Here is a 27,287-nt window from a genome sequence, read left to right as displayed (position 1 = left end):
CCTTAAAAGGTCTAATTGTGTGACTGAGGATATGTCCTGCAGGCTTATACTAACTGACTGCAGCCTCACTCTGCCTGCCTGGGACTCTGTCTCTGTCTGTCTGTTTCTGTCTATTGCTGTTTCTCTATCTCTGCCTGCCTGGGACTCTGTCTCTGTCTGTCTGTTTCTGTCTATTGCTGTTTCTCTATCTCTGCCTGCCTGGGACTCTGTGTCTCTGTCTGTCTGTTTCTGTCTATTGCTGTTTCTCTATCTCTGCCTGCCTGGGACTCTGTCTCTGTCTGTCTGTTTCTGTCTATTGCTGTTTCTCTATCTCTGCCTGCCTGGGACTCTGTGTCTGTCTGTCTGTTTCTGTCTATTGCTGTTTCTCTATCTCTGCCTGCCTGGGACTCTGTGTCTCTGTCTGTCTGTTTCTGTCTATTGCTGTTTCTCTATCTCTGCCTGCCTGGGACTCTGTCTCTGTCTGTCTGTTTCTGTCTATTGCTGTTTCTCTATCTCTCTCTGTGTCTATCACTGTTTCTCTATCGCTGTCTGTCTGTCTCTGTCTATCACTGTCTGTCTGTCTGTCTGTCTGTCTGTCTGTCTGTCTGTCTGTCTGTCTGTCTGTCTGTCTGTCTGTCTGTCTGTCTGTCTGTCTGTCTCTCTCTGTCTATCACTGTCTGTCTGTCTCTCTCTGTCTATCTCTGTGTCTCTCTCTGTCGATCTCCATCTGTCTCTCTCTCTGTCTATCACTGTCTGTCTGTCTCTCTCTGTCTGTCTCTGTCTGTCTGCCTCTGTCTGCCTCTGTCTATCACTGTCCGTCTGTCTCTCTCTGTCTGTCTGTCTGTCTGTCTGTCTGTCTGTCTGTCTGTCTGTCTGTCTGTCTGTCTGTCTGTCTGTCTGTCTGTCTGTCTGTCTGTCTGTCACTGTCTGTCTCTCTCTGTCTATCTCTGTCTGTCTGCCTCTGTCTATCACTGTCTGTCTGTCTCTCTCTCTCTGTCTATCACTGTCTGTCTGTCTCTCTCTGTCTATCTCTGTGTCTCTCTGTCAATCTCCGTCTGTCTCTCTCTCTGTCTATCACTGTCCGTCTGTCTCTCTCTGTCTGTCTGCCTCTGTCTGTCTCTGTCTGTCTCTGTCTGTCTCTGTCTGTCTCTGTCTGTCTCTGTCTGTCTCTGTCTGTTTCTGCCTGTCTCTGCCTCTGTCTGTCTCTGTCTGCCTCTGTCTGCCTCTGTCTGTCTCTGTCTGTCTCCGGCTCTGTCTGCCTCTGTTTGTTTCTGTCTGTCTCTGTCTCTCTCTGCCTCTGTCTGCCTCTGTCTGCCTCTGTCTGTCTCTGTCTGTCTCCGGCTCTGTCTGCCTCTGTTTGTCTCTGTCTCTGTCTGCCTCTGTCTGTTTCTGTCTGCCTCTGCCTCTGTTTGCCTCTGTCTGTCTTTCTGTCTGTCTCTGTCTGCCTCTGTCTGTCTCTGTCTGTCTCTGTCTGTCTCTTTCTGTCTCTGTCTGCCTCTGTCTGTCTCTGTCTGTCTCCGGCTCTGTCTGCCTCTGTCTGTTTCTGTCTGCCTCTGTCTGTCTCTGTCTGTCTCTTTCTGCCTCTGTCTGCCTCTGTCTGTCTCTTTCTGTCTCTTTCTGTTTCTGTCTGTCTCTGCCTCTGTCTGCCTCTGTCTGCCTCTGTCTGCCTCTGTCTGCCTCTGTCTGTCTCTGTCTGTCTCCGGCTCTGTCTGCCTCTGTTTGTCTCTGGCTCTGTCTGCCTCTGTCTGTTTCTGTCTGCCTCTGCCTCTGTTTGCCTCTGTCTGTCTGTCTGTCTGTCTCTGTCTGTCTCTGTCTGCCTCTGTCTGTCTCTGTCTGTCTCTGTCTGTCTCTTTCTGTCTCTGTCTGCCTCTGTCTGTCTCTGTCTGTCTCCGGCTCTGTCTGCCTCTGTCTGTTTCTGTCTGCCTCTGTCTGTCTCTGTCTGTCTCTTTCTGCCCCTGTCTGCCTCTGTCTGCCTCTGTCTGTCTCTGTCTGTCTCTTTCTGTCTCTTTCTGTCTCTGTCTGCCTCTGTCTGTCTCTGTTTGCCTCTGTTTGCCTCTGTCTGTCTGTCTCTGTCTGTCTCTGTCTGCCTCTGTCTGTCTCTGTCTGTCTCTGTCTGCCACTGTCTGTCTCTGTCTGTCTCTGTCTGCCTCTGTCTGCCTCTGTCTGTCTCTGTCTGTCTCTTTCTGCCCCTGTCTGCCTCTGTCTGCCTCTGTCTGTCTCTGTTTGTCTCTGTCTGTCTTTGTCTCATTCTCAATTCAATTCAAAGGGCTTTATTGACATGGGAAACATATGTTTACATTGCCAAAGCAAGAGAAATAGATCATTAACAAAAGTGAACTAAACAATAAAATTACAGTAAACATTACACTCACAAAAGTTCCAAAGGAATAGAGACATTTCAAATGTCATATTATGGCTATATAGAAGTGTTGTAACGATGTGAAAATAGTTCAAGTACATTTGGTTGGGTCTAACTGTGTTGCTTTCCTGGGGTTCTGTGGGGTCTGTTTGTGTTTGTAAACAGAGCCCCAGGACCGCCTTGCTTAGGGGACACTTCTCCAGGTTCATCTCTCTGTAGTTGGTAACTTTGTTATGGAAGGTTTGGGAATCGCTTCCTTTTAGGTGGTTGTAGCTCTTTTCTGGATGTTGATAATTAGCGGGTATCGGCCTAATTCTGCTCTGCATTTGGTGTTTTACGTTGTACACAGAGGATATTTTTGCAAAATTCTGCATGCAGAGTCTCAATTTGGTGTTTGTGCCATTTTGTGAATTCTTGGTTGGTGAGTGAACCCCAGACCTCACAACCATAAAGGGCAATAGGTTCTATAACTTTCAAGTATTTTTTGCCAGATCCTAATTGGTATGTCGAATTTTATATCCCTTTTGATGGCATAGAATGCCCTTCTTGCCTTGTCTCTCAGATGGTTCACAGCTTTGTGGAAGTTACCTGTGGTGTTGATGTTTAGGCCAGGGTATGTATATGCCAGGGTATGTATAGTTTTTTGTGTGCTGTAGGTGGATGGTGTCCAGATAGAATTTGTATTTGTGGTCCTGGCAACTGGACCTTTTTTGGAACACCATTATTTTTTGTCTTACTGAGATTTACTGTCTGGGCCCAGGTCTGACAGAATCTGTGCAGAATATCTAAGTGCTGCTGTAGGCCCTCCTTGTTTGGGGACAGAAGCAAACAGTAGACATTTGACTTCAGATTCTATTAGGGTGAGGCCGGCTGCTGCAGACTGTTCTAGTGCCCTCGCCAATTCGTTGATATATGTGTTGAAGAGGGTGGTGCTCAAGCTGCATCCCTGTCTCACCCCATGGCCCTGTGGAAAGAAATGTATGTGTTTTTTGCCAATTTTAACTGCACATTTGTTGTTTGTGTACATGGATTTTATGTTGTAGGTTTTTCCCCCAACACAACTTTTCATCAATTTGTATAGCAGACCTTCATGCCAAATTGAATCAAAAGCTTTTTTGAAATCACAAAGTATGAGAGAACTTTTCCTTTGTTCTAGTTTGTTCGTGAATTAGTGTGTTTAGGTGGTCTGTCGTATGGTAATTTGGATAAAAAACTATTTGACATTTGCTCAGTACATTGTTTTCACTGAGGAAATGTACGAGTCTGCTGTTAATGATAATGCAGAGGATTTTCCCAAGGTTGCTGTTGACGCATATCCCACGGTAGTTATTGGGATCACATTTGTCTCTACTTTTGTGGATTGGGGTGATCAGTCCTTGGTTCCAAATATTGGGGAAGATGCCAGAGCTGAGGATGATGTTAAAGAGTTTAAGTACAGCCAATTGGAATTTGTGGTCGGTATATTATATAATTTCATTGAGGATACCATCAACACCACAGGCCTTTTTGGGTTGGAGGGTTTGTATTTTGTTCTGTAGTTCATTCAAGGTAATTGGAGAATCCAGTGGGTTCTGGTCATCTTTAATAGCTGATTCTAAGATGTCTAATTGATCATGTATTTACTGTTTATTCTTTGTTATAGAACCAAAAAGATTGGAGAAGTATTTTATCCATACGTCTTCGTTTTGGATAGATAACTCTCCGTGTTGTTGTTTGTTTAGTGTGCTCCAATTTTCCCAGAAGTGATTAGATTCTATGGATTCTTCAATTATATTGAGCTGATTTCTGACATGCTGTTCCTTCTTTTTCCATAGTGTATTTGTGTATTGTTTTAGTGATTCACCATAGTGAAGGCGTAGACTCAGGTTTTCTGGGTCTCTATCTTTTTGGTTGGACAGGTTTCTCAATTTCTTTCTTTGATTTTTGCATTCTTCATCAAACCATTTGTCATTGTTGATAACTTTCTTAGTTTGTCTGCTTGAAATTTTTTGATTTGATAGGGAAGCTTAGGTTAAATATACTGTTTTGGTTTTCTACTGCCAAGTTTACACCTTCACTGTTACAGTGGAACATTTTGTCCAGGAAGTTGTCATAAAGGGATTGAATTTGTTGTTACCTAATAGTTTTTTGGTAGGTTTCTATACTACCTTTCTTCCATCTATAGCATTTCTTAATATTACTCAGTTCCTTTGGCTTTGATACCTCATGATTGAGTATTGCTCTATTCAAGTAGACTGTGATTTTGCTGTGATCTGATAGGGGTGTCAGTGGGCTGACTGTGAACGCTCTGAGATACTCTGGGTTGAGGTCGGTGATAAAGTAGTCTACAGTACTACTGCCAAGAGATGAGCTGTAGTTGTACCTACCGTAAGAGTCCCATCGAAGCCTACCGTTGACTATGCACAGACCCAGCGTGCGACAGAGTTGCAGGAGTTGTGACCTGTTTTTGTCACGTCCTGACCAGTATAAGGGTTATTTGTTATTGTAGTTTGGTCAGGACGTGGCAGAGGGTATTATGTTTATGTGGTTCGGGGTGGTGATTTTTGTAGTAGGGTGTTTGATTTATTATTTCCGGGTTTTGGTCTATGTTCTATGTTTTGTATCTCTATGTTCTTTCTGGTTTGTGGTATTTCTATGTATAGGTTTATGGGGGGTTGGACTCTCAATTGGAGGCAGGTGCTTTCTCGTTGCCTCTGATTGAGAGTCCTATATATGGGTAATTGTTTGGTGTAGTGTTTGTGGGAGATTGTTTCTTGTTTTGCCTGTGTGAGCATTACAAGACTGTTTTGTTGTTCGTGCATTCTTCGTTTTGTTGTTTTTGGTGTTCTCTTTATTTAAAATAAACGATAAGATGAGCATCCACATACCTGCTGCGTTTTGGTCCTCCATTCCCGATGACAACCGTTACAGTTTTTGTTGGTTGTTTTGTCATAGTTGTGTCTAGGGGGGCATATTTGGGAGGGAATGTTGTCACTTCCAGGTAGGCGTTTGTCGCCTTATCCCCCTGTGTGCTGAGGGTGACATTCACCACAGACTAGTACATGTTCCTGGGCCTGGAAATGGTTGATCTCCCCCTCTAGGATGGAGAAGCTGTCTTCATTAAAGTCTGGGGATTCTACGGGGGGATATAGGTAGCAAACATGAGATCATTTTCTTATTAATTTCTAGCCAGATGTAAAATGTTTCTGTTCTAACAAATTTAATAGAGTGGATTAGGTCTGATCTATAACAAGTTAGCATACCCACTGAGTCTCTTCCATGTTTCACACCTGGTCGTTTGGTGGATGGGACTACAAACTCTCTGTAACCTAGTGGGCAACCAATCTCCTCTATCCCATGTTTCTTGTAGGATGACAACGTCTGTATTTCGTCTGTATTTCCAATTTCTTTGATGAAGTCTTGGTTCCTGCTCTTTAGGCCAAATGCAGATGACCTCTGACCTTGTATACCTTGTATATTCCAGGATGAGATAGTAAATGCTTTGTGTTCCATAGTGTCTAGTGTTGTTTTCCTGTGGCTCGGACCATTACGGTAGGTGTGAGCAGAGCATGTTGAGCATCTAATACATACCACTTAGGTTGCAGGATGGACCTTGAGCGGGTGTATCAGTGGGGGTTGGGCCGGTGTATTAGTGGGGGTTGGGCCGGTGTATAAGTGGGGGTTGGGCCGGTGTATTAGTAGGGGTTTGGCCGGTGGCTCTGCTCATGGCCTGGACTTACAGTATGTGCGGCTGTCATGTTGAGGCCCTTGCTGCAGAGGCAGGGTGCATGGGGGGGGGGGGGGGCATAAGACTGATCTGGGGCGGTTTATATAGGGTGTGGCTAGGGTTTGTTTGAGGAGGCGTCGACTCTCTCTCTCTCTCAATTCGTTTTAAATTAATTTCTCTCTCTCTCTCTCTCTCTCTCTCTCTCTCTCTCTCTCAGTGCACTCTCTCTCTCTCACTCTGTCTCTCTCTCTGTGTAGTCCTCTCTGTCTCTCTCTCTCTCTATCTCAACCTCAGGCTTCAGGGAGAATGATGATATGATGTCTCAGGATATTTGACATGTCTGAAGTTATTTGAGTTTGCCATTTTTGGATAACCCTAGCCATGTTATACTGTATATTTCAACTGATGGCTATACGTCATCAACAGTTTTATAACTGTAGTTGTATAAGAAGTTGTATTATAAGAGCTTTTTAACATTTGGACCCATTCAAGAGTTTTTCTTATTTTCTACTATTTTACTATTTTCTACATTGTAGAATGTGGTAACCAAATAGTGTTAAACAAGTCAAAATATGTTTTATATTTTAGATTCTTCAAAGTAGCCACCCATTGCCTTGATGACAGCTTTGCACACTCTTGGCATTCTCTCAACCAACTTCACCTGGAATGCTTTTCCAACAGTCTTGAAGGAGTTCCCACATATGCTGAGCACTTGTTGGCTGATTATCCTTCACTCTGCGGTCCATCTCATCCCAAACCATCTCAATTGGGTTGAGGTTGGGTGATTGTGGAGGCCAGGTCATCTGATGCAGCACTCCATCACTATCCTTATTGGTCAAATAGCCCTTACACAACCTGGAGGTGTGTTTTGGGTCATTGTCCTGTTGAAAAACAAATGATAGTCCCACTAAGCGCAAACCAGATGGGATGGCGTATCACTGCAGAATGCTGTGGTAGCCATGTTGGTTAAGTGTGCCTTGAATTCTAAATAAATCACTGACAGTGTCACCAGCAAAGCACCATCACACCTCCTCCTCCATGCTTCATGGTGGGAACCACACATGCTGAGATCATCCATTCACCTACTCTGCGTCTCACAAAGACATGGCGTTTGGAACCAAAAATCTCACATTTGGATTCATCAGATCAAAGGACAGATTTACACCGGTCTAATGTCCATTGGCCCTCTTCTCCTCTTCTCTTCTTCTTATTGGTGTCGTTTAGTTGTGGTTTCTTTGCAGCAGTTCGACAATGAAGGCAATGATGTTGAGATGTGTCTGTTACTTGAACTCTGTGTGTATAATTGAAGAATAAAGCTTTATAACTATAGTTTATAACCGTTTAATTACAGACTAACTGTTTCTCTGTGCGTAAGAGCTTTAGAATTGTATAATATCAGTTTATAACTGTTTAATAAGAGTCATTTTGTATTTCTGTGTGTCTCAGAGTGAAGCAGAAGAAGTCCAAGCCTCAGCACCTGAAGATCAACAGTAGTATGGGGAGCTGTGAGAACCTGCCTACCCAGCGTTCACCCCTACACTCCTCCGACCATCGCTCCCTCCGTTCCTTTTTCTTCCCCACCTTCATGCCCTCCACTCCCCCCGTCTACTCCGACGCAAGTAAGTACCCTTTTTATAACACTAAGACTTGTAGTACTTGTTAGTCTAGGAGTGTTCAATTTTATCTGCAAATGGCCGACATGGGTACAAGGAGTAACTCACCTTATTCAACTAATAAAATCTTGATTGAAGATTGTCATATAGTTGAATCAGGGGTGTTATCTAGTGTGCAGTGGTTTAAAGTACTTAAGTAAAAATACTTGAAAGTACTACTTAAGTTGTTTTTTGGGGTATCTGTACTCCTAACTTTACTATGTATATTTTTAACAACTTTTCCTTTTACTTCACTACAGTCCTAAAGAAAATGATATACTTTTAACTCCATACATTTTCCCTGACACCCAAAAGTACTCTTTACATTTTGAATGCTTAGCAGGACAGGAAAATGAACAAATTCACACACTTATCAAAAGAACATCCTTGGTCATCTCTACAGCCCCTGATCTGAGTGTGCCCCTGGCTCTCCGTAAAATTAAAATAAACAGGAAAATGATGCCTTCTGATTTGCTTAATATAATGAATTTGAAATGATTTATACTTTTACTTTTACTTTTGATACTTAAGAATATATTAGTGATTACATTTACTTTTGATACTTAAGTATATTTCAAACCAAATACTTTTACATTTTTACTTAAGTAGTATTTTACTGGGTGACTTTCACTTTTTCTTGAGTAATTTTCTATGAAGGTATCTTTACTTTTACTCAAGTATGACAATTTGGTACTTTCTCCACCACTACTAGTGTGTTAGATGATTGTTGATTGTCCACTGTCTGTCTACCGGTCTTTCTCTAGTAATTACTTTATGGGAGTATCACGTTTCAGGAGAAGACCCAGATGCAGACAGTGTTGAAGTAACAAGAGTGTATTGCTAGAACAGGGGGCAGGCAAAATGACAGGTCAAGGGCAGGCAGAGGTCAGTAATCCAGATCAGAGTCCATATGGTACAGAGCGGACAGGCAGTCTCGGGGGCAGGGCAGGCAGAGGTCAATAATCCAGGGTGGTGTGACAAGGTACAGAACGGCAGGCAGGCTCAGGGTCAAGGCAGGCAGAATGGTCAAAACTGGGAAAACTAGAAAACAGGAACTAGAAAGAGACAGGAGCAAGGGAAAAAATGCTGGTAGGCTTGACGAACAAAACAAACTGGCAACAGACAAACAGAGAACACAGGTATAAATACAGTGGGGATAATGGGGAAGATGGGCGACACCTGGAGGGGGGTGGAGACAAGCAAGCACAAAGACAGGTGAAACAGATCAGGGAGTTTAGAGTCCTAGCCATACTTAAACACATAACAAGCATAACAATCAGTCCGGAGCGAGAGAGCGAGACGGGGACGATGTGAGGAGACTGAGAATGACGGAGGGAGGCAGGGACAGGGATGTCAGGGAATTAAATATGGCCGTCGATAGGGGATCTGAATGGGTCTAGACTCTGACTAATAGTCCTTAATTCATTGTTTGGGGTTTTAGGCTGGGTTTCTGTATAGCACTTTGTGACATCGGCTGATGTTAAAAAGGCTTTATAAATACATTTGATTGATTGATTGTCAGGTATTACCATGGAAGTCTGGATTCACGTTGTGGACTCAAGATGGTATACGAGAAGCAGCAAGTTGTTCTTCACATATCCATACACAGACTCCTACATAGGCTATACATACACAAAACAAAGATAATGCGTTATGGTTATCGCTCAAGATGAGGCGTCTACTTCAATTAATCTCCTGCAACATAAAATGGGATGAATGACATGCCTGTTTGTCTGTTTTTGTAGGGATTGAAAGAGGGAGAGAAAAGGGGGAGAGCGAGAGAGTCAGACAAACAGAGAGAGAGTTTAGGATAGAGAGAGAAAGAATGAGAGAGCAGGAGAGAGAGGGAGTCAGATGGACGGACAGACAGAGAGAGAGCAGGAGAGAGAGAAAGAACGAGAGAGCAGGAGAGAGAGTCAGACAGACGGACAGACAGACAGACAGAGAGAGAGTTTAGGATAGAGAGAGAAAGAACGAGAGAGCAGGAGAGAGAGAGAGAGAGAGTCAGACAGATGGACAGACAGACAGAGAGTTTAGGATAGCGAGAGATAGAACGAGAGAGCAGGAGAGAGAGAGTCAGACAGATGGACAGAGAGAGAGTTTAGGATAGAGAGAGATAGAATGAGAGCGCAGGAGAGAGAGAGAGAGTCAGACAGACGGACAGACAGAGAGTTTAGGATAGAGAGAAATAGAACGAGAGAGCAGGAGAGAGAGGGAGTCAGATAGACGGACAGACAGAGAGCGAGTTTAGGATAGAGAGAGATAGAACGTGACAGTGATGATAATTCTCCCTGCTGCATGATGGAATATGATAAGCTTCTTGTTAAGTCATGTTTAATACGACACCAGTTGCTAAAAGTCAAGTGCTCCTGGTAATCCAATATCTCTCTCAGTAATTACTGTCTTTGTAATTGGATGTTATTTAAATGTCACGTAAGTACAAATAAGTATAATTACTATCTCTTGTTCTTTATGTCAGTGTTAGGGGCTCGAGCCTCTAGATATTCAGGACTATAAACTAAGTGTGTTTAATTACAGTGTTTGAGGACCACTGATGGTCCAGCTTTTTCTTGCCGTCAGTGACTGACTAGACTACTGATGTCTATTCTCTGTCCAGTGAGACTAATTGACCAAGTGATTACCAGGGATAAGCTAGAACGAAAGAGGTTGACTTTAACCACAGATCTAGAATCAAATAACCTTACCTACAGTTCTAACTGTAACCATTAGTAATTTGGACAAAATATCTGACCCAGAACCAGAGGTTAAGGTCAAAGTCCACCCACTCCAGAACAACCAACATGTCTTGGCCCTCCACCCACTCCAGAACAAACAACAGGGCTTGGCCCTCCACCCACTCCAGAACAACCAACATGTCTTGGCCCTCCACCCACTCCAGAACAACCAACAGGGCTTGGCCCTCCACCCACTCCAGAACAACCAACATGTCTTGGCCCTCCACCCACTCCAGAACAACCAACATGTCTTGGCCCTCCACCCACTCCAGAACAACCAACAGGGCTTGGCCCTCCACCCACTCCAGAACAACCAACATGGCTTGGCCCTCCACCCACTCCAGAACAACCAACATGTCTTGGCCCTCCACCCACTCCAGAACAACCAACATGTCTTGGCCCTCCACCCACTCCAGAACAACCAACATGTCTTGGCCCTCCACCCACTCCAGAACAACCAACAGGGCTTGGTCCTCCACCCACTCCAGAACAACCAACAGGGCTTGGCCCTCCACCCACTCCAGAACATCCAACAGGGCTTGGTCCTCCACCCACTCCAGAATAAACAACAGGGCTTGGCCCTCCACCCACTCCAGAACAACCAACATGTCTTGGCCCTCCACCCACTCCAGAACAACCAACATGTCTTGGCCCTCCACCCACTCCAGAACAACCAACATGTCTTGGCCCTCCACCCACTCCAGAACAACCAACATGGCTTGGCCCTCCACCCACTCCAGAACAACCAACATGTCTTGGCCCTCCACCCACTCCAGAACAACCAACATGTCTTGGCCCTCCACCCACTCCAGAACATCCAACAGGGCTTGGCCCTCCACCCACTCCAGAACAACCAACATGTCTTGGCCCTCCACCCACTCCAGAACAACCAACATGTCTTGGCCCTCCACCCACTCCAGAACATCCAACATGTCTTGGCCCTCCACCCACTCCAGAACAACCAACATGTCTTGGCCCTCCACCCACTCCAGAACATCCAACATGTCTTGGCCCTCCACCCACTCCAGAACAACCAACATGGCTTGACCCTAAAGCACTACAATATAGAGGACTATCCCTGGTACAGGGAGTGAGAAACCTCCAGTCTGGCTCATTATCTTACTGTGGCTCTGACAAAGACATTAGAGATTAAGACGATTGCCTATCTAAGGCAGTTATTCATAGTAAGTGGCGGCATCCCTAATGCTTTTATCTGTCTGCTTAGCCTCCCCCTGGGGTCCCAGTACGGCTCATAGCAGCACAGAGCCACGTAGCAGGCCTGGTGGGTGTCGTCAGTCTGTTAATGGGTCTGCTTGGGGTCCGGAAGGAAAGATAGATATCCAGAATGCTGCCGCAGTTTTATTGAGCACGCTGTGCCGTAAAGTATCTGCTTGGGATCTGCTCAGCACAGCTCATCTGTAAAAGCCCCTTCTGGCACTACAAGAACCAAGCTACTGGCTCTGATATCTGTATCAAAGAGCAAGGACCCCATAAGGGTAGCTGGCCAACGGGCCTGCTCAGAATGAGTCAGAACGGAGGCTGAATTGATGCTGTCCTTGCCTTTATTCATAATACAAAATTAAACAAATAATTATGTTATATATCACATCTTTTTACAGTGGCAGTTGAAGTCTGTTGCATGTCATACGGTTTTGCACTGCATCGGAATGTAATAGATTTCAGTATTCTTAAACAGTTTGCCTTGATACAGAAATTAGAACCATGTTTCAGGGCGGCTGTATTTTGTGTCTCGTCATGAAGCTTAGAGATTTGAGGTTTGTTTTAGTTTCCCTGATTGAAGTGGTGCCTGCAGGGAGACAGGATTTGTGTGTCCAGTTGGCACCTGCTGGGCCTAGAGAGTCTGTTGCCAGGTAATCACAGACACCACCAGGTTAATTTCACCCTAAAGAGCCTGTTGCCAGGTAAACACAGACACCTCAAGGCTCATTTTACTGCTGCCTGCTAAACACAGACACCACCAGGCTCATTTTACCACTGCTGCCAGGTAAACACAGACACCATGGTCTAGTCAAAGCCCAGACCTCAATCCAATTGAGAATCTGTGGTATGACTTAAAGATTGCTGTATACCAGCGGAACCCATCCAACTTGAAGGAGCTGGAGCAGTTTTGCCTTGAAGAATGGGCAAACATCCCAGTGGCTAGATGTGCCAAGCTTATAGAGACATACCCCAAGAGAATTGCAGCTGTAATTGCTGCAAAAGGTGGCTCTACAAAGTATTGACTTTGGGGGGTGAATAGTTATGCATGCTCAAGTTTTCAGTTTTTTTGTCTTATTTCTTGTTAATTACACAATAAAAAATATTTTGCATCTTCAAAGTGGTAGGCAAGCCACTGTAAACACAGACATCACCTGGCTCATTTTACTGCTGCCAGCTAAACACAGAAACCACCAGGCTCATTTTACTGCTGCCAGCTAAACACAGAAACCACCAGGCTCATTTTACTGCTGCTAGTTAAACACAGACACCAGCAGGCTCATTTGACCACTGCTGCCAGCTAAACACAGACACCACCTGGCTCATTTTACCACTGCTTCCAGGTAAACACCACCAGACAAATGTTACCACTGCTGTCAGGTAAACACAGACACCACCAGGCTCTTTTTACCGCTGCTGCCAGGTAAACACAGACACCACCAGGCTCATTTTTCCATTGCTGTCAGGTAAACACAGACACCACCAGGCTCATTTTACCACCGCTACCAGCTAAACACAGACACCACCAAGCTCATTTTACCACCTCTGCCAGCTAAACACAGACACCACCAGGCTCATTTTACCACTGCTGCCAGGTAAACACAGACACCACCAGGCTCATTTTACCACTGCTGCCAGCTAAACACAGACACCACTAGGCTCATTTTACCACTGCTGCCAGCTAAATACAGACACCACCTGGCTCATTTTACCACTGCTTCCAGGTAAACACCACCAGACAAATGTTACCACTGCTGTCAGGTAAACACAGACACCACCAGGCTCTTTTTACCGCTGCTGCCATTTAAACACAGACACCACCAGGCTCATTTTTCCACTGCTGTCAGGTAAACACAGACACCACCAGGCTCATTTTACCACCGCTACCAGCTAAACACATACAACACCAAGCTCATTTTACCACCTCTGCCAGCTAAACACAGACACCACCAGGCTCATTTTACCACTGCTGCCAGGTAAACACAGACACCACCAGGCTCATTTTACCACTGCTGCCAGCTAAACACAGACACCACTAGGCTCATTTTACCACTGCTGCCAGCTAAACACAGACACCACCTGGCTCATTTTACCACTGCTTCCAGGTAAACACCACCAGACAAATGTTACCACTGCTGTCAGGTAAACACAGACACCACCAGGCTCTTTTTACCGCTGCTGCCAGGTAAACACAGACACCACCAGGCTCATTTTTCCACTGCTGTCAGGTAAACACAGACACCACCAGGCTCATTTTACCACCGCTACCAGCTAAACACAGACACCACCAAGCTCATTTTACCACCTCTGCCAGCTAAACACAGACACCACCAGGCTCATTTTACCACTGCTGCCAGGTAAACACAGACACCACCAGGCTCATTTTACCACTGCTGCCAGCTAAACACAGACACCACTAGGCTCATTTTACCACTGCTGCCAGCTAAACACAGACACCACCAGGCTCATTTTACCACCGCTTCCAGCTAAACACAGACACCACCGGGATAATTTTACCACCTCTGCCAGGTAAACAAAACACTGCCTTTATAATTTGACCACCACTTCTAATGAACACTTCTGCTCCCCACATAAACAGTATAATGACTAGGACAGACATTCACTGCCTGAGGTAGTTCTGGTCCCAGATCTGTGTGTGTTGTTTTATGTCATTTAGTAGACATACTCTATTCCAGAGCAATTAGAGTTTAGTGACTTGCTCAAGGCACATTGACAGATGTCTCACGTTGTCGGCTCAGGGATTCAAACCAACGACCTTTCGGTTACTGGCCCAACGCTTTTAACCGCTAGGCTACCTGCCATATGAGTTGGGAAGACAGCACAAACAGATCTGGGACCAGGTCTGAGGGGCTTTGGCCCATTTGTAGAAGATAATATGTATTTTCTAACGTGTTGTTTTTAATGACCATCACCGTGATGTGTACAACAGGAAATTCTAGGGCACTTGGTGATAGGTGAGAAGCGGGAGGGGTGTTCTCCTCATCAAAGATGACATCAAAACAATATTCTGTAGAAAAGGTCATACCCACGCGTTGAATGGTTGTCATGGAAACAGTGCTGGCAACAAGGCTCTTTGTCTCGAGTCGAATGGAGGAGTTTGTTTCACACCGTGGAAATTACAGTTACATTTCACCACCGCTCTTTGCCAACTTCTGCTACTTAGAATACACATGGGGTAGTTTTATTAAAGAAAAATAGATTCATATCATTATTCAAACTTGTTATTGTGTTTCATGTCATTCAGCCCTGTCTTTTGACTCTTTTTCCATTTCAGTTGGTTTCCACACATAAAGATACCATAGCCTGCTGTATTTGCCTGTGATCAGAAAGGCAGACATGTTTTTTTCTACTTTATGGTGTAATATCCTCCATGTCTATGTATCCTCTCTCTCTCTCCCTGTTGTTTGTCTGTTTGTCATCTCATTAGATGATGACATGAGTGGGGAGGGGGATGGGGGGGTGGAGAGGTAAGGAGGCTGTGAGTCTATCCAAATTAAAGAGAAAGAATGGAGGACACTGTTGTCTGGCGCCTTTGGGTTACTCTGACATCCGTCTGTGTGTGTGTGTGTGTGTCTGTGTGCGTGTGTGTGTGTGTGTGTGCACGTGTGTGTTGGCTTGAGTGGCACACATGTGCAAAGACTCATCAAATCAGGCCCAGAGATGTCAACACCATGCGATGTTGCGGTTACAAGGCTGTTAGTGTAAACAGACTAAACAATAAGCAGATGATGTCACTTCCCCTTCTCTATCAGATTATCAGGCTGACTGAGTGTAATTTAGCGACGTATTGGACTGTGAACCAGAGACACAGAGTTACAGGCTCCTGGAGGGGGAGGTGTAGGGATGGTGTGTTTGTGTGTGCAACAGGAACTAGGACATGCAGTGTTTCTGGACCTACGTTAATCAGTCCTTTCATCAATCATTGATATCCACTTCAGTGGCGTCCTGTCACACAGTAAACCCTTAATTCATCAGGTTATTACTGGGTTACTGGTTCAAGCTCTGTCCCTAATCACCAGAGCAATGTATTTAAAGTTGGGCAAACGTTCCGATTTTTTTTTACTGTTCTTATTCTAGACATTCAGAATCATAGCATTATTTAAATATTCCCCATGTCATGTTAATGGGGCTCCAACATGGCTACTATAGAATGTTGTAGTGTCATGTTAATGAGGCTCCAACATGGCTGTTATAGAATGTTGTAGTATCATGTTAATGAGACTCCAACATGGCTGCTATAGAATGTTGTAGTGTCATGTTAATGGGGCTCCAACATGGCTGCAATAGAATGTTGTAGTGTCATGTTAATGGGGCTCCAACATGGCTGCTATAGAATGTTGTAGTGTCATGTTAATGGGGCTCCAACATGGCTGCTATAGAATGTTGTAGTGTCATGTTAATGAGGCTCCAACATGGCTGCTATAGAATGTTGTAGTGTCATGTTAATGGGGCTCCAACATGGCTGCTATAGAATGTTGTAGTGTCATGTTAATGAGGCTCCAACATGGCTGCTATAGAATGTTGTAGTGTCATGTTAATGGGGCTCCAACATGGCTGTTATAGAATGTTGTAGTGTCATGTTAATGAGGCTCCAACATGGCTGCTATAGAATGTTGTAGTATCATGTTAATGAGACTCCAAAATGGCTGCTATAGAATGTTGTAGTATCATGTTAATGAGACTCCAACATGGCTGCTATAGAATGTTGTAGTGTCATGTTAATGAGGCTCCAACATGGCTGTTATAGAATGTTGTAGTGTCATGTTAATGAGGCTCCAACATGGCTGCTATAGAATGTTGTAGTGTCATGTTAATGAGGCTCCAACATGGCTGTTATAGAATGTTGTAGTGTCATGTTAATGGGGTTCCAACATGGCTGTTATAGAATGTTGTAGTGTCATGTACATGCATCTTAATGCTCATTCTAGACATTCACTTTTATAGTATTTTTTTTAATATTCCCTATGTGATGTTAATTGGGATCTAACATGATCCAGCTCTCTAAACACATGGCTCTGCTAAGCTCATATTATTATTATTGAAAGTGAAACTGAATAGAGAATAGATTTACACAGAACATTTTCACACACACACACGCACGCGTACACGCACGCACGCACGCACGCACGCACGCACACACACACACACACACACACACACACACACACACACACACACACACACACACACACACACACACACACACACACACACACACACACACACACACACACACACGCAAGGTCAGCCACAGGGAATACATTGAGACTAGGTTCTCCCTCAACTGCTTAGTGTAAAAAAAAATGAAAATCATGTTTGGTGAACATGGACTATATGAACAGGAAGACTAAATGTCTTTAATTGTCAAGGCGAGTAGGGCTCAGGCTGAAAATATCAAATATGAAAAACACAATTCTACACACTAGGGACGCGGTACTGTACTAGCCAACCTTGAGAACTGTTACACAGTGATGAAGTAGGTCAAAAGAGATTACTTCATTTTTCCAAATGTTCAAATGATTTTATCTTGACAGGGGATTGGACAATACACAAACATTTCGGTTGAAAGTCCTTTTCAGTGTGACCTGAAAATAAGGAATAATTATCTTACAAATACTGTATCTATCTTCCAGCTGGATTCAATCTATGGAGCTATTTTCAAAATAGCTGAGGTTCCTTCCTTATCGCTCATTGTTCAAGCACTCCTACACAGATCATAAAGTGGTACCCGTTACGGGTGTGTACTGGAGGCGAAGTCAGGTGCAGGAGAGCAGAGTGTAGTTAACAGGCGCACTTTTAATTCCGGTCCAAACGAAAGCACAGAAGTACATACAACGTGCCCAAAACACGGAACAATAAACAAAAGTCTGGCGTGTAACAATACACACATAACATCAAAACAACTTCACACAAAGACATGGATGGGAACAGAGGACTAAATACATTCAGTGTGATTAGGGAATGACAACCAGGTGTGTATGGAACAAGACAAAACCAATTGAATATGAGAAATGGAGCGGCGATGGCTAGAAAGCCGGTGACGTCGATCGCCGAACGCCGCCCGAACAAGGAGAGGAGCGGACTTCGGCGGAAGTCGTGACAACCCCCTCCTCTTCCACCTCGTCCTCGTCCTCCTCCTCTTCTTCCTCTTTCTGCTATTCCTCGTCCTTCTTCAGACCATGTGTTTGAGTGGCGAAACTGAAGACATCTCTGTTTTCATACTGAGAAAAGATTTACAGTAGATGGTGCTCCTTTGAGAAGAATCGGGAGTGTTCTCTCTCTCTCTCTCTCTCTCTCTCTCGCTCTCTCTCTCGCTCTCTCTCTCTCTCTCTCTCTCTCTCTCTCTCTCCCTCTCCAATTCAATTCAAAAGGCTTTATTGGCATGGAAACATATGTTTACATTCCCAAAGCAAGTGACATAGCCTTTATTGTCTCCCTCTCTTTCTTCCTCTCTCAGTATCTCTCTCTCTCTCTCTCTCTCTCTCTCTCTCTCTCTCTCTCTCTCTCTCTCTCTCTCTCTCTCTCTCTCTCAATTCAATTCAAAGGGCTTTATTGGCATGGGAAATATATGTTTACATTACCAAAGCAAGTGAAATAGATTATAAACAAAAGTGAAATAAACAATCAGAAATGAACAGTAAACACTACACTCACAAAAGTTCCAAAGGAATAGAGAAATTTCAAATGTCATATTGTGGATATGTTCATACAGTGTTGTAACAATGTGCAAATAGTTTAAGTACAAAAGGGAAAATAATAAACATAAATATGGGTTCTATTTACAATGGTGTTTGTTCTTTACTGGTTGCCCTTTTCTTGTGGCAACAAGTCACAAATATTGCTGCTGTGATTGCACACTGTGGTATTTCACCTATCTCTCTCTTTCTCGCTCCCTCTCTTGCTCTCTCTCTAGCTCTGACACACACACACCCACACACACAGAAATGCAATGCACAGAATAGGTATGGTACATACTCTATTCACACTCCTGACTATAGCCGTGCAGCATGTGGGTGTGCTGGGGCTGAGTGGTGGCACACAGTGCATTGAGAGGTCCATAAAGTATTAGGCTGCTGCTGCTGCTTCTGCTATCAAGTCGTTCTCTGTGCATACCCAGAATGGAGCACCTACAACAGAATGCTTCTCATATGGACCATATCATCAACATACCAACTATTATGGTTGTGTGTGTGTGTGTGTGTGTGTGTGTGTGTGTGTGTGTGTGTGTGTGTGTGTGTGTGTGTGTGTGTGTGTGTGTGTGTGTGTGTGTGTGTGTGTGTGTGTGTGTGTGTGTGTGTGTGTGTGTGTGTGTGTGTGTGTGTGTGTGTGTGTGTGTGTGTGTGTGTGTGTGTGGTGTGTGTGTATGGCGGGTTTAGTCTGGTCTGGGCTTTTTGCTCAATCTCACACTTTGCTGATGCTGAATTTCTGAGCAGTGTACTGTAGTAATGGTGAATATCTGAGCAGTATACTGTATTAATGGTGAATATCTGAGCAGTATACTGTAGTAATGGTGAATATCTGAGCAGTATACTGTAGAAATTGTGAATATCTGAGTAGTATACTGTAGTAATGGTGAATATCTGTGCAGTATACTGTAGTAATGGTGAATATCTGAGTAGTATACTGTAGTAATGGTGAATATCTGAGCAATATACTGTAGTAATGCTGATTATCTGAGCAGTATACTGTAGTAATGGTGAAAATCTGAGCAGTATACTGTAGTAATGCTGAATATCTGAGCAGTGTACTGTAATAATGCTGAATATCTGAGCAGTATACTGCAGTAATGGTGAATATCTGAGCAGTGTACTGTAGTAATGGTGAATATCTGATCAGTATACTGTAGTAACACTGAATATCTGAGCAGTATACTGTACTAACGGTGGTGTCAGAAGAATGTTCTTTGGAGCCATGTTCCTATATCTTTCATGTATCGTACGTACACCTTGAGGCTTAGATTGTTTGTAATCGTGAATGTAACTGAGAATTCTGACAACATTTGTGTAACGCTTGTCGTCTGTAGAAGAAGGGGACCAAAGCGCAGCGTGGTGAGTGTTCATATTAATGATTTAATAATAAGAAACACTTCAAACAAAACAAGAACATGAACGACAGCCAACAGTTCTGTCAGGTCACAAAATGTACAAAACAGAAAATAACTACCCACAAACCCCAAAGGAAAACAGGCTGCCTAAGTATGACTCCCAATCAGCGACAACGATGTACAGCTGTCCCTGATTGAGAGCCATACCAGGCCAAAACAAAGAAATACAAAGCATAGAAAAAAGGACATAGAATGCCCACACAAATCACACCCTGACCAAACCTAAATAGAGACATAAAAAAAGGCTCTCTCAGGTCAGGGCGTGACAATTTGTTTATTCATTTACTGTGTGGTCGTAGCTGAGAGTTCTGATTCCATTCTGTCTGTATGATAAAAGAACGTTTGGAAAAGAGAATAACTTGAATGTTTTCTCTAAAGATTCAGAAGTGAATAATTTTATCTCATGATTCTGACGATGATCAGACTTTTATCACTTTATGGTTTTTGAATATCAGGAATTGTTAGTCAAAATAGGTTATTATAATTGATTGTAGTAAAGACCAAAGCGAGATCAGACCAGTTTTTACTCATCTATTAATACGGCAAAATATCATGCAGTCCACAAATCAGTGTTTGCTTTAGCCCAGTCACAATCAGTGTACTGTGGCATTCAGCAGGGAACTATTCAATACAAGGGCATGTGTTGATATCTAGTCCTACCCTCCACCGTCCAAACACATTAAGACACGTATTAGGCTACAAAGCTGCATGTTTGACTGAATCAAGCCCTACGTTTGGTCCAATATCTAATCATCGTTACATTCTTATCCATCCCTCTTTATATCTCTCCTCCTCCAGACACTCTCTCAGTGCCTCGCTGGTCCCCACAGATCCCCCAGAGAGACCTGGGAAACTCCATAAAACACAGGTAACCTGTGTGTGTGTGTGTGTGTGTGTGTGTGTGTGTGTGTGTGTGTGTGTGTGTGTGTGTGTGTGTGTGTGTGTGTGTGTGTGTGTGTGTGTGTGTGATGGTTTGAGTGTTCAGGAATTAAGGTGTGTGCATGCATGCACATGTGTGTAGTGTGTCTTAATGTGTCTGTTTCTCCACACCTGACGAACAGAATGTCAGACCAATTATAGGGGGCAGAAGTCATCTTCGTGCTCATTCCACATTTAAACCCCTGATGACTCCTAAATGCTACGGATTTCCAAGTTGAACAATACACCACCGCTATTGGCCACGAGAACCTGCCTACGTACCGACTTTCCTCTACTTCTTTGTCTGTCGCTCTTTCTCTCTCTGGTCTCTCTCACGCTCTCTTTTTTCTCTCTCACTCTCTCTCTCTCTCTCTCTCTCTTTCTCTCTCTCTCTCTCTCTCTCTCTCTCTCTCTCTCTCTTATTCTCTCTCTGTCTCTATCTCTCTCTCTCTCTCTCTCTACTTCTCTCTCTCAGCCTCAGAAGTACGTGGGCGTTTGCCCACTGTTGAAAGTCACAGAGGAGGAAAGAGAGTGGTTGTGCACACATGTCTTAATGCCTCATCAGCCAGAGACAAGCCCATTTACCAGTCCACATTTTGGACACACACTCATTCAAGGGTTTTTCTTTATTTTTTACTATTTTCTACATTGTAGAATAATAGTGAATACATCAAAACTATGAAATAACACATGAAATCATGTGGCAACCAAAAAAGTGTTAAACAAATCAAAATATATTTTAGATTTTAGATTCTTCAAAGTAGCCACCCTTTGCCTTGATGACAGTTTTGCACACTCTTGGCATTCTTTCAACCAGCTTCACCTAGAATGCTTTTCCAACAGTCTTGAAGTTCCCACGTATGCTGAGCACTTGTTGTCTACTTTTCCTTCACTCTGCGGTCCAACTCATCCCAAACTTAATGGGACTATCATTTGAAAAACAAATGATAGTCCCACTAAGCGCAAACCAGATGGGATGGCGTATCACTGCAGAATGCTGTGGTAGCAATGCTGGTTAAGTGTAAATCACTGACAGTGTCACTAGCAAAGCACCACACACCATCACACCTCCTCCTCCATGCTTCATGGTGGGAACCAAACATATGGAGATCATCCATTCACCTACTCTATGTCTCACAAAGACACAGCGGTTGGAACCAAAAATCTCAAATTTGAAAACATTTCCATTGGTCTAATGTCCATTGCTCGTGTTTCTTGGACCAAGCAAGTCTCTTCTTCTTATTGGTGTCCTTTAGTAGTGTTTTCTTTGCAGCAATTTGACCATGAGGGCCTGATTCGCGCAGTCTCCTCTGAACAGTTGATGTTGAGATGTGTCTTTTACTTGAACTCTTGGGCCGCAATTTCTGAGGCTGGTAACTCTAAGGAACTTATCCTCTGCAGCAGAGTTAACTCTTGAGTCGTCCTTTCCTGCGGCGGTCCTCATGAAAGCCAGTTTCATCAAAGCGCTTGATGGTTTTTGCGACTGCACTTGAAGAAACTTTCAAAGTTCTTGAAATGTTCCAGATTGACTGACCTTCATGTCTTAAAGTAATGATGGACTGTCGTTTCTCTTTGCTTATTTGAGCTGTTCTTGCCATAATATGGACTTGGTCTTTTACCAAATAGGGCTATCTTCTGTATACCACCCCTACCTTGTCACAACACAACTGATTGGCTCAAATGCATTAAGAAGGAAAGAAATTCCACAAATTAACTTTTAACAAGGCACACCTGTTAATTGAAATGCATTGCAGGTGACTACCTCATGAAGCTGGTTGAGAGAATGCCAAGAGTGTGCGAAGCTGTCATCAAGGCAAAGGATTGTTTCTTTGCTTACTACATGATTTCGTATGTGTTATTTCATAGTTTTGATGACTTCACTATAATTCTACAATGTATAAAATAGTAAAAATAAAGAAAAACTAGTTGTGTCTGTTACTGTAACTTATATTGTAAGCACAGGTTATTATGCATAAGTAAATGATTGCAATGTGATCAACTACTTTGGCTATAGCACCATCTCCCTGGGAATGGAAAAGAGATATCTGTGAAAACATATCTCACCTTTAACGGCAGTTTAACTTTGGTAGCATAGGTATGGCCTGCTAAAACAAACGTATCATTTAGGCTCTACCGCCAGGACGGGAGATTGAATTGTGCTCTCCCTGGTTCTGTTTAGCGACGGTACGAGGCGATACGAGGGTTCCTAATGAAGAGATTCTGATTCTGTCAGCTTCTATCAGTCATATTCTATTGCGCCAGCCTGCTGCTTGAACCCAGGTGTCAGCCTCTATCAGTCATATTCCATTACCCCAGCAAGCCTGCTGCTTGAACCCAGGTGTCAGCCTGTATCAGTCATATTCCATTACCCCAGCCAGCCTGCTACTTGAACCCAGGTGTCAGATCTATCAGTCAATAAACCCCCTAGCTCTTCCCTGGGCTTCCTGGCACTCAGATACTCCATCCAACCTCGAAGTAGGGAATTGCTTTTTATCATTCAAGAGAATTAAGACACATGGTAGATTTGCCTGTTTGATAAGTGGCAGCATCTTGAGATCTTACGCTGTGCCGCGGTTTCTGCCAGGCTCCATCTTCATCTCTGGGAATGATTGCTGTCTTACCGTCTTGATGCAACAGCATGGTCTCTCCCCACTGGGCACAGACGTCAATTCAACATCTATTCCACGTTGATTCAAGTGGGCTGTCACAGCAGTTATTCAAAGAGCACAGCCACAAACTCACCATTGGAGGGGGATAATGAAAGGAGTGCCAGGAGAACCCCAAATTGAATCAAGGTGCATTGGAGATTAGCACGACAATCTTCAGAAGCAGGGGAAGAATAAGCCTAAAGGCGTCCATCTTTCTTATGTTTCTTAAGGAAAGGTTAACCTGTGAATATGAGGCGTTCTATGACAAAAGCCATTTGTCATCACGTGGGAATAGGAATAATTGTCTGAAAGGTCACAAGCAATCAGTGATGTTTCCTCTGTGCAGTGATGCACACCTGCTGTTTTTTTATTATTGGGGACTCATTTCTGCATGGAGAAACAGGTAGAAGAGATGTTTCGTCTATGTGATCTGAACTCACTCTCTTTCTCTCGTTCTCTCTCTCTCTCTCTCTCTTTCTCTTGTCCTTGCAGGTTTTCCACCAAGTATTGGATGTCTCAGACATGCATAGTATGTGGAAAAGGAATGTTGTTTGGACTCAAATGTAAAAACTGCAAGTAGGTCCTTCTTCCCAAAATGATCTTTGTTCATGAAAAGCATGTGTACACCATGACAAAACACTATCCTGGTGTGCTTAGTGAAGTAAAAAACAAATCTACATCAATCACTATGCTGGTTGGTTATGGGTCATAAGCTCTTTTTTGTCATCCGTATGTGTTAATAATCTACATTCTTATTAGAATTCTGGAAAGATCATTTGTCACGGTATACTTTGAAAAGTCTCTGAAAAGGAACTGAACAGCAATTACCATTATCATTTTAAACAGATTACTCAAATAAATTAACCAACTTCTCAATCGACCGAATGAGACATCTTTGACAGAAGGACAGCTTTTTATTTCCTTAATGACACAGACTATTAAACATTCGGCATTTTTATTTTAACTGTTTTGAAAATGAATAGCAGAGATTCAGTGATGTCAGGGGTTATGTCCGAAGTAGCACCCTATTCCCTATATAGTGCTCTACTTTTGATCAGAAGTAGTGCACTATATAGGGAATAGGGTGTCATTTCAGACACAACCCTGGTTTCAGGGAGTATATCATTCTGTTTTTTCACTAGGCTGAAGTGTCACAACAAATGCACCAAAGAAGCCCCGCCTTGCCATTTGCTGATCATCCAGCGAGGAGGGAGTAACCCCCTCAAAGGTAACAAAGGACTGTTGGACCAGCAGCTTACTGTAAGGCTGAAGCCTGACTTCATGTACAGGCCACATAACTTCAAGGACCATTTCACCACTGGTCTTTCAATTCATACATAATCTCATTTAGCAGATATGTTTATTAAAGTGACTGAAAGCATTATTGCACCATTTTAATAGCTGTAGACCTTGATACACAGGCCATTCTCAACATAAGCAGTAATACAAACTGCACATGTATCTCAAGTTAGGAGAGACATACTGTATGTAGCCCTACTGTAATTCAGCAGCACAAAACATATTCATATTAGGAATACTTATTAGGATTGTTATGTAAGTATTACTTTCTTTAAAATAATACTCATTCTCTGTTATAGTGCTTTAGTTATAGAACTATTACTTTAAAATAATACTCATTCTCTGCTATATTCTCTGCTTTAGTGGTTTTGTTATGGAAGTATTTCTTTAAAAGAATACTCATTCTCTGCTATATTCTCTGCTTTAGTGGTTTTGTTATGGAAGTATTTCTTTAAAAGAATACTCATTCTCTGCTATATTCTCTGCTATAGTGCTTTAGTTATGGAAGTATTTCTTTAAAAGAATACTCATTCTCTGCTATATTCTCTGCTTTAGTGGTTTTGTTATGGAAGTATTTCTTTAAAAGGATACTCATTCTCTGCTATATTCTCTGCTATAGTGCTTTAGTTATGGAAGTATTACTTTATAAGGTTCTCTGTCATCTGAAGTTAGTCTTTACTGTATGTTCTTTACACGTCTCTGTTTTTCTCCCAACTGGTGCGACAGACCACCAAGGAAATCAAGGTAAAACAATCAATTTATCAACCTTTATTTTTTAAACTACAGAACCTTTCTGAAGTCTCTGCTATTTGAAGTTGGCCAGCTATCTTACGGTGTTCTTAAGCGTTCCCTTGCGATAGTAAAAAGGGACCATCTTCCATTTAACACATTTAGAAATTTGAGTAGATAAAGACTTTCTCTAATGGACAGCCATATCACATCTGCTCAAAGCCCTCACTCAGTGTTCTGTTGTTCATGTCTGATTCTGTCTCTACCAGCTCGTTTGGTACGGACTGAATCGGTCCCATGTGACATCAACAACCCCCTCAGGTACACAGACCTGCACATCAGTCAGACGCTGCCCAAAACCAGCAAAATCAACAAGGTAGAAACCACCGTACACACACACACACACACACACACACACACACACACACACACACACACACACACACACACACCCACACCCACACACACACACACACACACACACACACACACACACACTGCTCTGGGCTCCACATCTGAGGTTTGTCTTATCAAAAGTCCATCTGTTCTTTCTGTTTGAAATCCCCTGAATCTCAGTCTCTCAGACGGACTAGCAGTACTGGATTAATCAGTCTATTGGATGTTTTTGTTGTTGTTGTACTAATTCATTTTCACACTTCAAACAGTAGCCAACAGACGTATACTTTACAATTCTTCAAACACTGTTTGGGATTACAGAACTGAAAACCTCTACACCCTCATCATAACTTCATAAGGGGCATTTTATTGCCCTGTTACATTTTAGGCAACATTTTGTGGCCCTTACAGTTCAGCGTTCTACCTCACTGTGTCCTGTCATTAGTTTAGCCTTTTTTAACGAGATACTTTTAATGTACATCTGCAAATTCACTATGACCATTACTAGTGTAGTTTGAGACCAGAGTTTCTTCACTCCCTCACTCTGTACGACTTCCCCAATACAACCAGGAAATGAACATAGCAGCTATAAGTCAACAACACACACAGCAACGCTCCATAATGAGAGAGGTCAACCAAGACCACTCATTTCTACCCTACCACGTAAAAGAGCTTTTAGCTCCCAGAGCACATATCTCTCTAGTATCTCTATGGACCCTCATCATAACAACACCATTAGACAACAGGTGCGTTGTCAGGTGCTATCTTGTGAGTGAGGAAGAGTCTGAAAATATACTAGTTCCACCTGCTAATGGCCATAGAGATAAACTATAATACTGTTCTATTTAATTATGTATCTCTCTGTATCTCTCTCCTTATCTCTCTCTACCCCCCCTATCTCTCTATGTATCTCTCTCTTTACCTCCCTCACTCTCCCTCTCTCTCCCTTTCTCTCCCTATTTCTCCCTCTCTCTTTCTCTCTCTCTCGCTCTCCCTCTCCCTCTTTCTCCCACTCTCTCTTTCTCTCTCCCTATCTCTTTCTGTCCTCAGGATCCCATCCCTGTCCCGTACCAGCCAGACTCCAGTAGTAACCCCTCCTCCACCACCTCCTCCACTCCTTCCTCCCCCGTTCCCCCCCTCCCCTCCAGTGCCACCCCTCCCTCCCCCCTGCACCCCTCCCCACAATCGGCACGGCTACAGAAACAGTTCAATTTAACAGGTACGGGATTTCATTGAAAACATTGAGTTTTTTCCCCCAGATAAAGTCTCAAATCAAACTTTATTTAAAGTTCATTTAGACATTTATTCTGATAGAAGTAGTACATTTAGTGTTACTACTGTTTGATTTTTAGAGCTGTCTGTTCAATGTCTCTGCTCTAGGAAAGACATTTCATTCTTGTCATTTCTACCCTTCTATGAACCCAGCTCTGTGCTGATTGTCAGTGAAAGAAGACAAAAAGGGTCCGCACCATAACTCTGATTCACTCTCGCTCTCCCTCCTCCCTCTCTCCCTCTCCCCTTCT

The 27,287-nt window shown here is 43.3% G+C and overlaps 1 protein-coding gene across 3 annotated transcripts in view; it reads left to right on the top strand.

Moving 5' to 3' along the window:
- The window catches only part of LOC106579819 (kinase suppressor of Ras 2), a 122,932-nt gene that overhangs the window by 55,561 nt on the left and 40,084 nt on the right, over positions 1-27,287 (top strand). For all 3 annotated transcript variants that reach the window (XM_082966147.1, XM_082966148.1, XM_082966146.1), the window contains exons 6-12: positions 7,491-7,663; positions 20,573-20,642; positions 23,833-23,916; positions 24,483-24,568; positions 25,366-25,383; positions 25,638-25,744; positions 26,815-26,983. In XM_082966147.1, the coding sequence (XP_082822273.1) occupies positions 7,491-7,663; positions 20,573-20,642; positions 23,833-23,916; positions 24,483-24,568; positions 25,366-25,383; positions 25,638-25,744; positions 26,815-26,983 (707 nt within the window). The remainder of the gene's footprint in view (positions 1-7,490; positions 7,664-20,572; positions 20,643-23,832; positions 23,917-24,482; positions 24,569-25,365; positions 25,384-25,637; positions 25,745-26,814; positions 26,984-27,287) is intronic.

Source organism: Salmo salar, chromosome 20 (genome assembly GCF_965601325.2).
Source record: "Salmo salar chromosome 20, fSalSal1, whole genome shotgun sequence".
Lineage (NCBI taxonomy): Eukaryota > Metazoa > Chordata > Actinopteri > Salmoniformes > Salmonidae > Salmo > Salmo salar.
This window is presented reverse-complemented; position numbering and strand designations above follow the sequence as displayed.